At 48.2% G+C, this 15,691-nt stretch overlaps 1 protein-coding gene across 1 annotated transcript; it reads left to right on the top strand.

The window, feature by feature from the left end:
- Positions 1-1,061: 1,061 nt before the first annotated feature.
- Positions 1,062-2,736, top strand: LOC119314879 (cytochrome P450 89A2-like). Its single transcript, XM_037589560.1, has one exon. It carries the CDS (start codon positions 1,083-1,085, stop codon positions 2,544-2,546), a length of 1,464 nt encoding a protein of 487 aa, XP_037445457.1. The 5' UTR covers positions 1,062-1,082; the 3' UTR covers positions 2,547-2,736.
- The last annotated feature ends 12,955 nt before the right edge of the window (positions 2,737-15,691 follow it).

Raw genomic sequence — 15,691 nt, 5'->3', positions numbered from 1 at the left:
TAAGCGAACCCACGGTCCTCTTGCGAAAACCAAATAATCCTAAAACACTTAGGCGCGGTGCATTAACTTCTACATCGTTTTTTATTTTTTGACATATCAACCAATAAGAAACGTGGGGTGTGCATGCTTTTAATGACTTGACACTACCAAACACGACATGCAGTGGTTAGATCATTGCATGCAATGCTATTAATTAGCAAATCAACATTAAGTTTTTCTCGTTTCCCCCCCTTCTTAGTCACGGTGCATAATCTAAAATGACTTAGAGGGTGTTTGGATTCAAGAGACATATTTTAGTCTGACTAAAAATAGTCTCTTTAAGAGGCTAAAGTTTTAAGCACCCCTGACTAAAGAGGCGCTAAAACTAGTCTTGAGACTAAATTTTTTAGTCAGGGGTATCCCTACTAAAATGTGGATTAGTCATCTCTCTCCTTATTTAAGTCCTCTCCTTTAACACAGGCGAGTTCTGAATTAGAGGATTTGGAGGATAATAAATGCTCATTAACTTGATTTTAGTCTCTTTACTATTTGGATCCAAGTATGGATGGGGCTAGCAAATTTTAGTCCCACTACTTTTAGTCATGGGACTAAAACGTATCCAAGCACCCTTTTATTCACCTAGACGGAGGGAGTACCATCCCCTTTAGCCCCACCCCTAAGATAAATAATGGGGTTGTATCTCCCCCTTAGTGAGGCCATGCCTTCCCCCCTGAGATAGATGGCTGGCGAAGTCTATTCTTTCTGGTGAGTTCGGAATGAACTAGAATAGTTGATTGACCCTTCCGTAAAAAAGAAAAGGTGATTGACGTGAATAAAATTCTCAAGCGCCTAAGAAATAGCAAAACTGTCAGTTAATTGATCCGAGGAAAAAGTGCAAATCTCAACGTTGGATCGGATGGACAAGGAGTCAACTGACTTGGCTAAGTGTTCTGTCTGCTGCTGACCCACCACACGTACGTTGTGAAGCAATGTAGCTCCGTGTACGGGCCTGGAGCCAGTCCTGTAATGTTTTCTATATAAACACCGATGACAGGAGCAAAGCAGCAAAGCAAGTTCTTACTGATTTCCACCAGGAACAATATATGGAGTCTTTGCTTTCAGTACTTGCTTATGCCTCCTTCTTCTTCCTTGTCCTAGCTGTGTTCCGACGCATCTGCCGTGTGCCGGCGCGGGTGATCCCTCAGCCGATCATCGAGATCAGCGATGCTGCCGTCACCAGGCGCGCACTGGTTGAGTACGCCGACGCTTTCTCCAACCGCCCAATGTCCATGTTCCGCATCCCTATCGTCAAAGGTCACCGCCGCCGACGGAGCGACAACATAATCTCCGTGCCATACGGCCCGCTCTGGCGCACCCTGCGGTGCAACCTCGCAGCGGAGACCATCCACCCCACGCGCTACGCTTCCTATGCGCCGCTGCGACGGGCGGCCATCGACGACATCGTCGCTAGCGTCCAGTCAGCCGCAAGCAAGGGCAGGGCGGTGGTCGTCCGCGACAGCCTCTATGCCGCCGTGTTCTCCATGATTGCACGCATGTGCTTTGGAGAAGGCCTGGTCGACGAGGCCGACGTGCGGGTCATGCAGTGCGAGTTCCGGGAGTTCATCCTCGCCGCCGTGGAATCCACCTCCACGTGCGAGTCTAAGCTCTTGGGCTACTGGAGGCGACGACAAAGAGATCCTATCGCCTTGCGCCGCCGGCTGGCCGAGCTTTTCCTCCCTCTCATCGAGGAGGCACGGCGGCAGTCGTCACGATTTTGCGACGGCCACGCCCGTTCATACGTCGATTCGCTCATCCGTCTCCGCGTTCCAGACGAGGACGACGACAATGACGAGCATCTACGCCGAGCCCTCACGGAAGACGAGATGGTGAGCCTCGTGTTAGAATTCCTCGGCGCCGGCACGGAGACCGTTGTGGCTTGCGTGGAGTGCACCCTCGCTCACCTAGTCACCCGGCCGGAGATCCAGAACAAACTGCGTCGCGAGGCCATCATCAACATCAAGTACGACGGTGACAACAAGTATCCCTCCGAGTCCGAGGACGAGGAGAGAGAAATACTCCACCGCGGCATGGCGCCGTACCTCCACGCCGTGGTGCTCGAGAGCCTCCGCATGCACCCGCCGACGCCGTTCGTCATGCGCGACATCCGCGCCGAGGGAGGAGTGGTCCGCCAAACGGCCATGCCGGCCGGCGGTTTGCGCGTGCACTTCGTCTTGGGGGACATCGGGAGGGACCCCAAGACATGGACGGATCCCAACGAGTTCCGGCCGGAGAGGTTCCTTGCCGGAGGAGAGGGAGAGGCCGTTGGGCCTCTGCCGGGGCCCAAGGAGATCAAGATGATGCCGTTCGGCGCAGGGCGGAGGTACTGCCCAGGCATGGCTCTGGGGATGCTCAATGTCAAGTGCTTGCTGGCAGCGCTGGTGCGCGAGTTCGAGTGGACCGAGGGAAATTGTGGCGTCGACCTCACGGAGCTCGACGGATTCTTCAAAGCGATGAAGAAGCCACTTCGTGCTCGTGTCACGCCTCACACGTGCATGCAGCAAATGTAATAATCAGGGAGTTTGTTTAAACTCGTTAAATAATGGACATGATCGGGGCACACGCGAGTTGTACGCCGCTGCTATTTTTCTTTCGGATACGTTCATGCGCAATGCCATGAGTATGTTGTATGTTTGTTGTCCGCGCCTAACTATGGTTCTCCAATAATGGACATATGTTTTTATATATTTTTATAAAGTATTTGCAAGTTTGTCAAGTTTTTTAAAACGGATTTGCTATTTCACATCTAGATGTGAAATAGTTATCTCACATCTAAATCTTCCACCGTTGGATCAGTGTTGATCTTGTTTGTCTCGCCGGTCTAGTACGCCGATATTGGCGGGCCGTAAATCGTTTTGTTTATCTCGGCCGTGTCTCAAGTCTCTGTCCATCCTGTATGTAAGAGCATCTCCAGCCGTTGGCCCCCCAGGGGGCGTCTAAAAGCGTCGCCTGGGGGTGAGCCGGCGCAAAAAATGGCCCTGCGGGCGAGTCGGTCCCCAGCCGTCGGCCCCCAGGGCCGCCCCCAGGCGCGTATTAAAATAAAAAAAGAAGGACCGTTCGGCGAAGTTATAATAAAAACTAGTTAAATTTCGGCCAAACATGGCAAATCTCGGTGAAATTCGCGCATTTTCATTACATTAACCTAATCTAAAAAAGAAAAGGGGCTGAAGTCGTCGCCGCCATCGTCGGCGGCGGCCTTCTCCTCCTTGACGCGGGCGCCCCTGCTGGACCCCTGCCCAGCGTCGCCATGGCGGACTGGCGGCGGCGGGTTGTCGTCGTCATCGCTGTCGCATAAGACGACGACCCCGTCTTCATCGCGGCCGCCTCGGCGCTCCTCGAAGCGGCGCAGGGCGGCGTGCTGGCACTCCTTCTCCTTCTCCCGGCGCGCCTTCTCCATCGCAATGGAGTCCTGGCGCGCCCATTCTAGGGCCGCGTCGTTGTCGTCGAACTTCGCCTTCACCGGCGCCAGCCCCGGCTCCATCTTTGGCTTGACGAAGCGTGGAGGAGCCGACGAGGAGGAGGCGCGCCGGCCGCCCTCGTTGATGATGATGCCGACGCTGCGAGTGCGCCGACCGATTGGTGTCTCCGCCGCGGGCTCGGCCTTGACGCCGAGAAGCGCCGGAGAACAGGAGGAGTGGGAAGATGAGCGAGAGGAGGAAGAAGAGGAGGAGGCGAACCTCCTTGGCGCGCATGCGCGTCGGTGTTGCGACGGGGCGGCCCCCGTCGCAGGATAGGTCAACGGCGGGTTGTTGCCGCCGTCGAGGTACGCTAGCACGCCATCCAGCATGCGGCCGGGGACGCCCCACCACAGGTGGCGCCCCTCGCTGTTCTTCACGCCGCCGACCACCGGCGCGCCGTTGGTGGAGGCCAGGCACTACTGCTGGCGGCGCTGGAAGTACGCCGCCCAAGCCGCATGATTGCCGGTGGCGTACTGGGGGAGGGAGCGCTCGTCGTCGGTCAGGGAGGCGCGCGCGACCTCGACCTCCTCGGCGAAGTACCTGGACTTCGCCACGGTGTCGGGTAACGGGGGAATGGGCACTCCCCCGTCGCTGAGCCGCCACCCCGTCGGCCCGGCGTGCATGTCCAGTGGCGCCGGGATGTTCGCCTGAAACAGGAGCCAGGACTCCTGTTCGCGGAGCGAACGGCGGCTGAAGCCGTTCGCCGCCGCCTCGTCTCCGGGGAAGCGCTCTGCCATGGCGACGGGCTCGGCGGTGGTAGAGAGGGAGCGAGAGGGGTTGCCGGTGGCGCTCGGGAGAGGAAGACGGAGACGGAGAGAGAGGGGCTGGGCGACGGCGAGGGGCGGGTCTGGTGTGGGCACAGGCGACTGAGAGACCACCAGCTTTTATAGCCGCTCTGCGCCCGTGTGTACGCGTGCGAGGGAGGGGAGGCGTCGGTGTGCCGTCCCGTGACGCGCCGCCCGTGAGGAATCAATGGCAAGGCTGACCGGCGGCAGCCTTGCCATTGACTCGCCGCGGGAACCGAGGCAGTTGGGGGAAGACGAGCCGCCGTGTCCCTGACGCGGATGGCCCGCGGCTTTTTCGCGCCAAAACAGTTCGCCCCGGCGCCCCGGGGCGCCCCCCAGCATGCCGGGTTCAGCCTGAGTCCGCCGGTGCTGTTTTCGGTTCAGGCCGGCGAAAATCGGGCTCCTGGGGACGCGACTGGGCCGTTTTTTTGGCGCCGGCGCAATAAAAATGTCTGGGGAGGCCTTTCTAGGGACGCGGCTGGAGAGGCCCTAAATCTCAGGCAGCTTTTGATCGGCCGTTTGTTTGTCACGTGCAGCCGCTTACCGTTGGTTCGTTGGCCCTTTCTTCCATTTTTCTTGCCAGCCTGCTATCATGGGTCTTTTTCTTTTGAGGATCGTTGCTTGTATTTTCTGGATCGTGGAGAATAGGAAGACTTAACGGACACCATATACAAAGGATCTCGTGTTAGCTTATGCTCTCACTCATTCTCTATTTGGGCACTTTCTCTCCCTTCATGTGTCCCATTTATTTGAGCTGTTTTTTTCCTTTTTGTTGTTATTCTCCTTCTTAATTTTTTCCCATTTTTCAAATTCATGATATTTTAAGTACATGAACATTTTTTGAAGTGTGTGACCACTTACTAAAATTCACAAAATTTTAATTTGTGAACACTTATTTGAATTTACATTTTAAAAAATATGAATAAGGGTGTGTGTGTTTGTTTGGGTCCGCAGTTGCATGTCAACCATCGACTCGCAACTAAGTGTGTGTGTATGCGCGCGCGCGTGTTTGTTGGGACCCCCAGTTGCAAGCCGACCATCGACTCACAACTAGGGGTGTGTGTATTTGTCAAAGGTCCCCAGTTCCATGTCAACCGTCGACTTACAACTAGGTGGTGTGTGTGTGTTTTGTCGGTGCCCCCAGCTGCAGGCCGAGCATCGACTTGCAACTAAGGGTGCTTTTGTGTGTTTGTCTAGAGTCCCCTGTTGCATGTCGATCATCGACTCGCGACTAGGGGTGTGTGTGTGTGTGTGTGTGTGTGTGTTTAGGATGCCTCGGTGTCGATAAAAACCTAAATGATGAAAGCTTAGGCTTTTAGGGTGCCTCGGCGTCAACAAACCCTAAATGATAAAAGCTTAGCTTTTAGGATGGCTCGGTGTCGACAAACCCTAAATGATGAGACCATGATCTTGTTCCTTGACAATAACCAACTTTTTGACCAAACTTTTTTCCTATTTAGAGTGAAACATGGCCCACAACGATGAGGCCGGCGGTCTGGGAGCTGCCCCAGGAGATGGAGGAAGAACCTCACCACTATGAGGACGCCGCGGAAGACACTGATCCTGACTACACAACCCCTAGTGGCGTCGGGGATGACACCACTGATGGTGCCGCCGAGGATGCCACCACCGATGATGGCAGTGCATGCACAGATGGGAGCCAACCGAAGAGGCGACGGAAGGACCGGCGCCCGATCGTGCTCGGCACCGTCAAGGAGGAATTTACTGAAGTGAACTCCGACGGGTATCCAACGACGCCCAAAGAATTAGTCAAGGGGTACTCGGTTTAGCTCGGGTGCATTCTCCGGAGCACCGTCTCGATCAACACCGAGAGCCTAAGGCATAAGGACCGAGGAAATTTGCGCAGCCTCCTCTTCATGAAGCTGCACGAACGATACATGTTCCCCGCTGACTTTGCAAACACACGCCTCTCAGGGAATAAAGTGAACAGTGCCGCCCTCACGAGGATGAGCACGGCCCTGTCTACTTGGAGAAGCGCGGTGAAGAGAATGATTGACAAAGGTGATAGTTATGAGAAGATCAAGGCGAAAAATCCTTCGATCAGCGAAGATGACTACAAGGAGTTTAAGATCAAGTGCGAGAGCAGCGCAACCTCCGAATCAAGTCAATAGGGGAAAGAAATGTGGGAGTTGAACTTAGTGGTCCACCAACTCGGTCCCGACAGTTACAGAGTGGCTTAGCCTATATGGTACAAGGAGGACGCGGAGCGTGCCGAGCAAGGCCTACCGCCCCGCTTCGAGAAATACCGTGATAAGCATACCAGGAACTATGTCAGGGCCCGGTACAAGGAGGACCCGGTAACAAAGGAGCTTACCACGGATCCGAAGACCAGGGTGCTTGAGCGTGTTCTGGTAAGGAATACACCCCCGTGTAATTAGCTCCACGAATTCTTGGGGCCTCCTTCTGAAGAACCCAACCCTGCAAAAGACGACCGCGATCTAGCTGGTACCCCGGAGAAACCCAATTGCAACAGGCGTCGTTTGGCATTCAGTTCTCAGGAGACACCTCCAGCTGCCGCTTCACCGAGCCTCAAATAGCTGAGGTGCGAAATACTATAAGCCCCAACACACTCAAGAAGGCGGTCTGTGAGTAGAACTCGGTCCCATTACAACAGAAGAAGATGGGACGGAAAAGAAAGAGTAACAAGGGTGCAAGCCAGCCGGCACCGAGTATGATCCGTGCTCAGGACGGTCCACCTTCACCTAAGGATATCTCGAGGAGGGCGCATGTGGCGGGTATGCCAATGCTACCGACTAATCTACTCAATGCTGCAACCGGTGCTATGCGGAGTCTGCATGACAGTGCTCTTTCTTTGGAGAAGCAGCGTCTCTCCGAGAATGATGTGTCATACCCGGTTTTCGTGGCCAAGGTGCTAGAGGGCAAGGGCTTTGTGGATAACGCCATCGGGGGTATGATCGTCCTGCGGTTTGATGACATCTTCGCTATGTTTAACCTTCATCCGCTGCACTACACCTTCGTTCGGCTATTTTCGTTGAGTATGGAGATGCGGATCATTATAGATAAGACCCCGAACATCGTGATAGTCGACCCCTTCTACATGTGTGCCAAGATCTTTGGCAGCGCTAGGGACCGGCAAGTCGCGAGTTCTTACCTCGAAGGCGTCATTCTGGCAAACCCAGATAAGGATAACTTCCTCATGCCTTACTTTCCCGAGTAAGTCATCCCCTCACCGCCCCATAACATATGATTTCTTAGATTTCGATCGTTCTTTTTTCTAACATTCCGTGTTTTGTGCAGTGACACATGATACGTCTCCAATGTATATATAATTTTTTATTGCTCCATGCTATATTATCGACTGTTTTGGATGTTTATGGGCTTTATTATACATTTTTATATCATTTTTGGGACTAACCTATTAACCCAGAGCCCAGTGCCAGTTTCTGTTTTTACCTTGTTTTAGTGTTTCGAAGAAAAGGAAAATCAAACGGAGTCCAATGGACCTGAAACTTCAGGGAACTCATTTTTGGAAGGAAATAAGCCTAGAAGACTTGAAGTGCGTGTAAGGGAAGCCTCGAGGAGGCCACGAGGTAGGGGCCGCGCCCACCCCCCTGGCCGCGCCCTCCACCCTCATGGGCCCCTCGTGCCCCCCTGACGTACTTCTTTTGCCTATATATCTCCATATACCCTAAAAACATCGGGGAGCATAATAGATCGGGAGTTCCGCCGCCAGAAGCCTCCGGAGCCACCGAAAACCAATCTAGACCCGTTCTAGCACCCTGTCGGAGGGGGAAATCCCTCTCCGGTGGCCATCTTCATCATCCCGGTGCTCTCCATGACGAGGAGGGAGTAGTTCTCCCTCGGGGCTGAGGGTATGTACTAGTAGCTATGTGTTTTATCTCTCTCTCTCATGTTCTTGAGGTGATATGATCTTGATGTATCGCGAGCTTTGCTATTATAGTTGGATCTTATGTTTCTCCTCCCCCTCTACTCTCTTGTAATGGATTGAGTTTTCCCTTTGAAGTTATCTTATCGGATTGAGTCTTTAAAGATTTGAGAACACTTGATGTATGTCTTGCCGTGCATATCTGTGGTGACAATGGGATATCATGTGATTACTAGATGTATGTATTGGTGACCAACTTGCGGGTTCCGCCCATGAACCTATGCATAGAATTTGGCACATGTTTTCATCGTGATTCTCCGGTAGAACTTTGGGGCACTCTTTGAGGTTCTATGTGTTGGTTGAATAGATGAATCTGAGATTGTGTGATGCATATCGTATAATCATACCCACGGATACTTGAGGTGACATTGGAGTATCTAGGTGACATTAGGCTTTTGGTTGATTTGTGTCTTAAGGTGTTATTCTAGTACGAACTCTAGGGCTGTTTGTGACACTTATAGGAATAGCCCAATGGATTGATTGGAGAGAATAACTTTGAGGCGGTTTCGTACGCTACCATAATCTCTTCGTTCGTTCTCCGCTATTAGTGATTTTGGAGTGACTCTTTGTTGCATGTTGAGGGATAGTTATGTGATCCAATTATGTTATCATTGTTGACGGAACTTGCACTAGCGAAAGTATGAACCCTAGGCCTTGTTTCAACGCATTGCAATACCGTTTACACTCACTTTTATCATTAGTTACCTTGCTGTTTTCATATTTTCAGATTACAAAAACCTTTATCTACCATCCATATACCACTTGTATCACCATCTCTTCGCCGAACTAGTGCACCTATACAATTTACCATTGTATTGGGTGTGTTGGGGACACAAGAGACTCTTTGTTATTTGGTTGCAGGGTTGCTTGAGAGAGACCATCTTCATCCTACGCCTCCTACGGATTGATCAACCTTAGGTCATCCACTTGAGGGAAATTTGCTACTGTCCTACAAACCTCTGCACTTGGAGGCCCAACAACATCTACAAGAAGAAGGTTGTGTAGTAGACATCAAGCTCTTTTCTGGCGCCATTGCCGGGGAGGTTAGCACTTGAAGGTATATCTTTAGATCTTGCAATCGAGTCTTTTAGTTTCTTGTTTTATCACTAGTTTAGTTTATAAAAGAAAACTATAAAAAATGGAATTGAGTTTGTCTCATACGCTTCACCTTTTTAATATTTTCGTGAGTATGATGGAAGGGATAATTGTGCTCAAGTGCTAGAAAAAGAAATCTATAAAATGTTTGGCACTAAATATTTGAATGATGGGCATGATTGCAATGTTGTTTGTACGAATTCCTTGAATATCCATGATGCTAATGATATGCAAAGCCACAAGCTGGGGGAAGCTATGTTTGATGAAGATGATAGTTTTTGTCCCCCAAGTTCTGATGAGCAAATTTATTATGATGAAAGCATGCCTCCTATCTATGATGATTATTGTGATGACACGTATGCTTTAAAGAATAATGATAACCATGAAACTTGTCATATTGATCTTAATTTTCAATCACATGATAGTTATTTTGTTGAGTTTGCTCCCACTATTATTCATGAGAAGAATTTTGCTTGTGTGGAGAGTAGTAAATTTTCTATGCTTGTAGATCGTGAAAAGAATGCTTTAGATGCTGGTTATATTGTTGAATTCATTCATGATGCTACTGAAAATTATTATGAGGGAGGAATATATGCTTGTAGGAATTGCAATAATATCAAGTTTCCTCTCCATGTGCTTAAAATTTTGAAGTTATGCTTGTTTTACCTTCCTATGCAAGTTGATTCTTGTTCCCATTAGTTGTTTCCTCAAAAAATCCCTATGCATAGGAAGTGGGTTAGACTTAAATGTGCTAGTCATATTCTTCAAGATTCTCTCTTTATTTTACAATTATTATCTTTTAGTGAGCATCGTTGAAATCATCATGCCTAGCTAGGGGCGTTAAATGATAGCGCTTGTTGGGAGGCAACCCAAATTTATTTTTGTTCCTTGATTTTGTTACTGTTTAGTAATAAATAATTCATCTAGCCTATGTTTAGATGTGGTTTTATGCTTTTAATTAGTGTTTGTACCAAGTAGAACCTTTGAGAAGACTTTGGGAAAGTCTTGTTGATCTTGCTGTAAAAAAACAGAAACTTTAGCGCTCATGAGATTAGCTGCCATTTTTTTATTGGAGAGTGCTATTTAGTTAATTCTTTGTGAAGATGATTAATAGATAAATTCCTCACGTCCAGCAATTTATTTTAGAATTTTATGAGTTCCATAAGTATACGTTTTATCCAGATTATTACAGACTGTTCTGTTTTTGACAGATTCTGTTTTTCGTGTGTTGTTCGCTTATTTTAATGAATCTATGGTAAGTAAAAGAGTTTATAAACCATATAGAAGTTGGAATACAGTAGTTTTAACACCAATATAAATAAAGAATGAGTTCATTACAGTACCTTGAAGTGGTGATTTATTTTCTTATACTAACGGAGCTTACGAGTTTTCTGTTAAGTTTTGTGTTGTGAAGTTTTCAAGTTTTGGGTAAGGATTCGATGGACTATGGAATAAGGAGTGGCAAGAGCCTAAGCTTGGGGTGCCCAAGGCACCCCAAGGTAATATTAAAGGATAGCCAAGAGCCTAAGGCTGTTTGTGACACTTATAGGAATAGCCCAACGGATTGATTGGAAAGAATAACTTTGAGGTGGTTTCGTACCGTACCATAGTCTCTGCGTTTTTTCTCCGCTATTAGTGACTTTGGAGTGACTCTTTGTTGCATGTTAAGGGATAGTTATGTGATCCAATTATGTTAGTATTGTTGAGGGAACGTGCACTAGCGAAAGTATGAACCCTAGGCCTTGTTTCAACGCATTGCAATACCGTTTACGCTCAATTTTATCATTCGTTACCTTGCTGTTTTTATATTTTCAGATTACAAAAACTATTATCTACCATCCATATACCACTTGTATCACCATCTCTTCGCCGAACTAGTGCACCTATACAATTTACCATTGTATTGGGTGTGTTGGGGACACAAGAGACTCTTTGTAATTTGGTTGCAGGGTTGCTTGAGAGATACCATCTTCATCCTACGCCTCCTACGGATTGATAAACCTTAGGTCATCCACTTGAGGGAAATTTGCTACTGTCCTACAAACCTCTGCACTTGGAGGCCCAACAGCGTCTACAAGAAGAAGGTTGTGTAGTAGACATCAACACACATTGCACACTCATCCTCTTCAGCCCGAAATATTCCATGGCCACATATTTCGACTCGGACCGTCAGTCGAAGAAAGACTACACAAATATCAAGAAAGTTCTTGATGATGTTCTCCCCGACTACGCCAGATCTGGAGGCACCTTCACCAGGCCAGTTCGTAGGTATGGCAAGCACGTGTTCGCCCACAATACGAAGTTCCCCTGCGTCAAGCAGCCTCCTAGCGGTCATAAGGATGCCTACTACGCCCTCCATCACATGCGGGCGATCGTACGGGACCATAATCACCTTCTACTACCAAATAATCTCAAAGATTGGGCCGCAAGCTTGTTGGCAATCCAGGACACGGACATCAGACAAGAATTCTTTCGCATCTAGTCGGAGTTTGCGGAAATCATCCATCAAGATGTCCTTCGTACCTCGGGGAAGTTCTACCTCAGATATCAACCGTCCAACAGTGAGATAGACATAATGCTACAAATGCAGGCTGACAACGCCCGCGATTTCATGACCATCACGAGAGATGGCGGCTTCATCCATGCTCTGGTCCCTGAGTCGAGTCGAAAGTAGTGATGCTATGTGTAGTTCTGAAATATTGATTACCTCATGTTGTAATTAAACTTTAATGAACTTGTATGTCTCTTTGGTTTGGACAATCGTTCAACTTAGATGTAATCGATGTTATTGACTAGTAGGACCATGAATCGTGCTATTAATGTCTTGCTTTTGTCTTCCGATCCTTTTGTTGCGTACTTATATATTGCTTATGTATTGTTTGTGAATTGCTACTAACATTTTGTTTGGCTAGTGCATAGAAATGTCGTCGTATGTCGCGTACAAGGGTAAGGTTCCCGGAGTCTACGACGACTGGGAGGAGTGTCGGAGACAGGTTCATCGTTTCAGTGGTAAGAGTTACAAAGGGTACACCACTAGGGCGGAGGCAGAATCTAGATACGCGCGCTATCTAGCGGGAGAGAGGAGGGAGTGGAGGAGGAACCGGATGAAGACCAGTTTCATCGCAATGATGCTCATCGTGATGACCGCAACTCTCTCCTATGTGATGGTAGTTTAGATGATCGATATCGACTTGTAATGTGAAGACAAACTCGCTACTCACGGTCTTGAGACTTGTAATGTTCTATCTTTGTTCGGTCTTTTGAATTCGGAGACTAATATGGTGAATTGTATTCGGAGACTAATCTTCTATTGTATTCGATGAATCTGCTGTTGTTGTGTGGTGCTGTCTATATTCTATCTAGTAATATATTTTGTAACCTGTGCAAATATTAGAATAGAAAAAAATCCCTAATATTCATACTAGTGGCGCACCACCAACTAGTGCGCCATTAGTAAGCCAGAGCACACTAGTGGCGCATCATCAACTAGTGCGCCATTAGTAAGCCAGAGCACATAGGTAAATGTGGCCCCTGGGAGGCATACTAATGGTGCACCATGGGATATACTAATGGCGCACTGCGTGGTGCCCCATTAGTATAACAGATACTAATGGCGCACCCATGGTGCGCCATTAGTAAAAAATTCTAATGGTGCAATGCTAGTGGCGCACCTGTAGTGCGCCATTTGTAGGCAAAACAGGTGCGCCACTAGCAGGCCTTTTCCTAGTAGTGTAGTGACAACCATTAAGCATAGCAAAGTCATAGCAACATCAATCTCAGAACATAATGGATACTAGGGATCAAATCCTAACAAAACTAACTCGATTACATGATAAATCTCATCCAACCCATCACCGTCCAGCAAGCCTATGATGGAATAACTCACACACGGCGGTGGGCATCATGAAATTGGTGATGGAGGAAGGTTGATGATGACGATGGCGATGAATTCTCCTCTCCGGAGACCCGAACGGACTCCAGATCAGCCCTCCCGAGAGAGATTAGGGCTTGGCGGCGGCTCCGTATCGTAAAACGCGATGAATCCTTCTCCCTGATTTTTTTCACCCCGAACGTGAATATATGGAGTTGGAGTTGACGTCGGTGGAGCGTCAGGGGGCCCATGAGGCAGGGGGCGCGTCCAGGGGGGCAGGCGCGCCCCCACCCTCGTGGACAGGGTGTGGGCCCCCTGACATTGATTCTTTCACCAGTATTTTTTATATATTCCAAAAATATTCTCCGTTGATTTTCAAGTCATTCCGAGGACTTTTATTTCTGCACAAAAATAACACCATGGCAATTCTGCTAAAAACAGCGTCAGTCTGGGTTAGTTACATTCAGATCATGCAAGTTAGAGTCCAAAACAAGGGCAAAAGTGTTTGGAAAAGTAGATATGATGGAGACATATCAGTGCGCCGGGTGAAGCGTTCAGATCTGTTGCAAATTCTAGGTGGTGCGGCTATCGTTCGATTCAAATTCAACGAAATCGGGATCGTGCAGATCTCTTGCTAAATTCTTGTCGGCAGGAAATTAGCTTTCTCTTTTGATATTTTTATAAAGTATTTGCGAGTTTGTCAAGTTTTTTAAAAAATTGGATTTCCTAAATACTACTCTGATCCCTCCTTTCCAAATTGTAAGATGTTCTAACTTTTCTCTAAATCGGATATATATAGACGTGTTTTAGTGTGTTTGTTCATCCGTTTCAGCCCATATGTAGTTCAATTGAGATATTCAATACGTCTTATAATTCATAACAGAGGTGTTTTAGTGTGTTTGTTCATCCGTTTCAACCCATATGTAGTTCAATTGAGATATTCAATAGGCTTATAATTCATAACAGAGGTGATATTTATGATGGTACATGCCACTGCGAAACTAAGATATTCGAGGTTGCCATTCAAACTTGACGAATTCGATCTCAGCTAGTAGCATTGGCGAAGATATTAGTTACATATGCCCGCATGCATGACGTGCGAGTTATCATCGTCGGGCCCTTCCCATTGCTCCAAGGTGTACTAGTGCTAAGGGTGCCACATAGGCAAAAAAGTGATGTGGCAGAGCAATTAAAAAGGAGAGAGAGAGCATTACGGTGACCCTGGGAGGAAACGATGCTAAGCATGTGAACCTATGCAAAATGACTATTAACCAATGCATGAAGGTGTTTTGGTGTTAAAACATTAAATGAGGGAGGCTTAGCTACCAAATATAAGCACCAATGCATTAAGGAGAGTAATTGTTAAGCTTTTTAATGCATTTAGCATCCCACCTTAGCACGAATGCATTGAAAGAGGCCTTAGCTTTCACCCATTTCCTTGTCTATGGACCCGCCACTTCAACTGCCAACCGAATCGATGAAGACAAACTTTTGACTGTTCCTGCTGATGCGGGGCCCATCGTTCAAGGGAAGACACAAATATAATTTACTTTTCGCTCGATTCGCACAACGCGTGACTAGTGCATGCATGCACGTGCATTGAAGTCTGACGACTGTCATGTTTCCCAGGACGCGCCGCTCGACATGTCGACTACGTTTATTTATTGGCTCTCGGGGTGCGCTAGAGGCACCTTCACCACACACCCTAGTTGGACCTCTCTCCTCGCAATGCCCTAGTCGCCCTTAGGTTGCTCGCTACTTTTTCTCACCACTCGCAGTGTCCGCCATTCCACTGCGGATGTCCGGCCGCAACAGGCTACACCTGCATCACATCGCATCACACCGGAGCCATTTTTTATTTTCTCGCGGGAGGCTAGACTTAGAGCATCTCCAGCCGTTCGCCCCCCCAGGGGCTCGAAATATCGGCTCCTGGGGGCAAACCAGTGCTAAAATTGGCATGGGGGCGATCGGCTTCCCAGCGGCCGCCCCCCAGGTCGCCCCCAGCCACCACTTTGGGCCCACTTTTGGTGCAAATTTGCCCAGTTTTCAGCCTAGTTTTGGCGGAAATTGGCCCGCTATCGGTGCAAATTGGCCCATATTCGCCGTGCTTTGATGCAAATTCAACAGAAACTATTTTTTCACATTGTTCATCATAGAAAATCAATAGAAATCAAATAGTTCAATACAAATTATATAGTTCAACAAATAGTTCAAGAATAAAAACTCATATTTGTTCACACACCGAGCTAGACATTGCCCTTGAGCCTCTAGATGTGCTCCACCTGATCTTGCTGCAGTTGTTGATGCACCGGTGGGTCTCGGGTTGAAGGAAATATGCCCTAGAGGAAATATGTCCTAGATTTCTACAAAAACAAAAACCCTATAAGTTATCACTAATACATCTCGAATAGTATCATACATATAACATCACTAATATAACTAAAACCCTAGCGAACGACGGGTATCGACGATGAGGATGCGGCATAGGCATCGTCGACGTCGATGTGGGAATAATTGC

This window comes from Triticum dicoccoides, chromosome 6A (assembly GCF_002162155.2).
Source record: "Triticum dicoccoides isolate Atlit2015 ecotype Zavitan chromosome 6A, WEW_v2.0, whole genome shotgun sequence".
NCBI lineage: Eukaryota > Viridiplantae > Streptophyta > Magnoliopsida > Poales > Poaceae > Triticum > Triticum dicoccoides.
The sequence above is the reverse complement of the archived record's forward strand: the minus strand, read 5'-3'. Positions and strand labels throughout refer to the sequence as shown.

Excerpts from the sequence above, each read along its gene's own strand:
- LOC119314879 (XM_037589560.1), top strand. The coding sequence starts at position 1,083 with ATGGAGTCTTTGCTTTCAGTACTTGCTTATGCCTCCTTCTTCTTCCTT.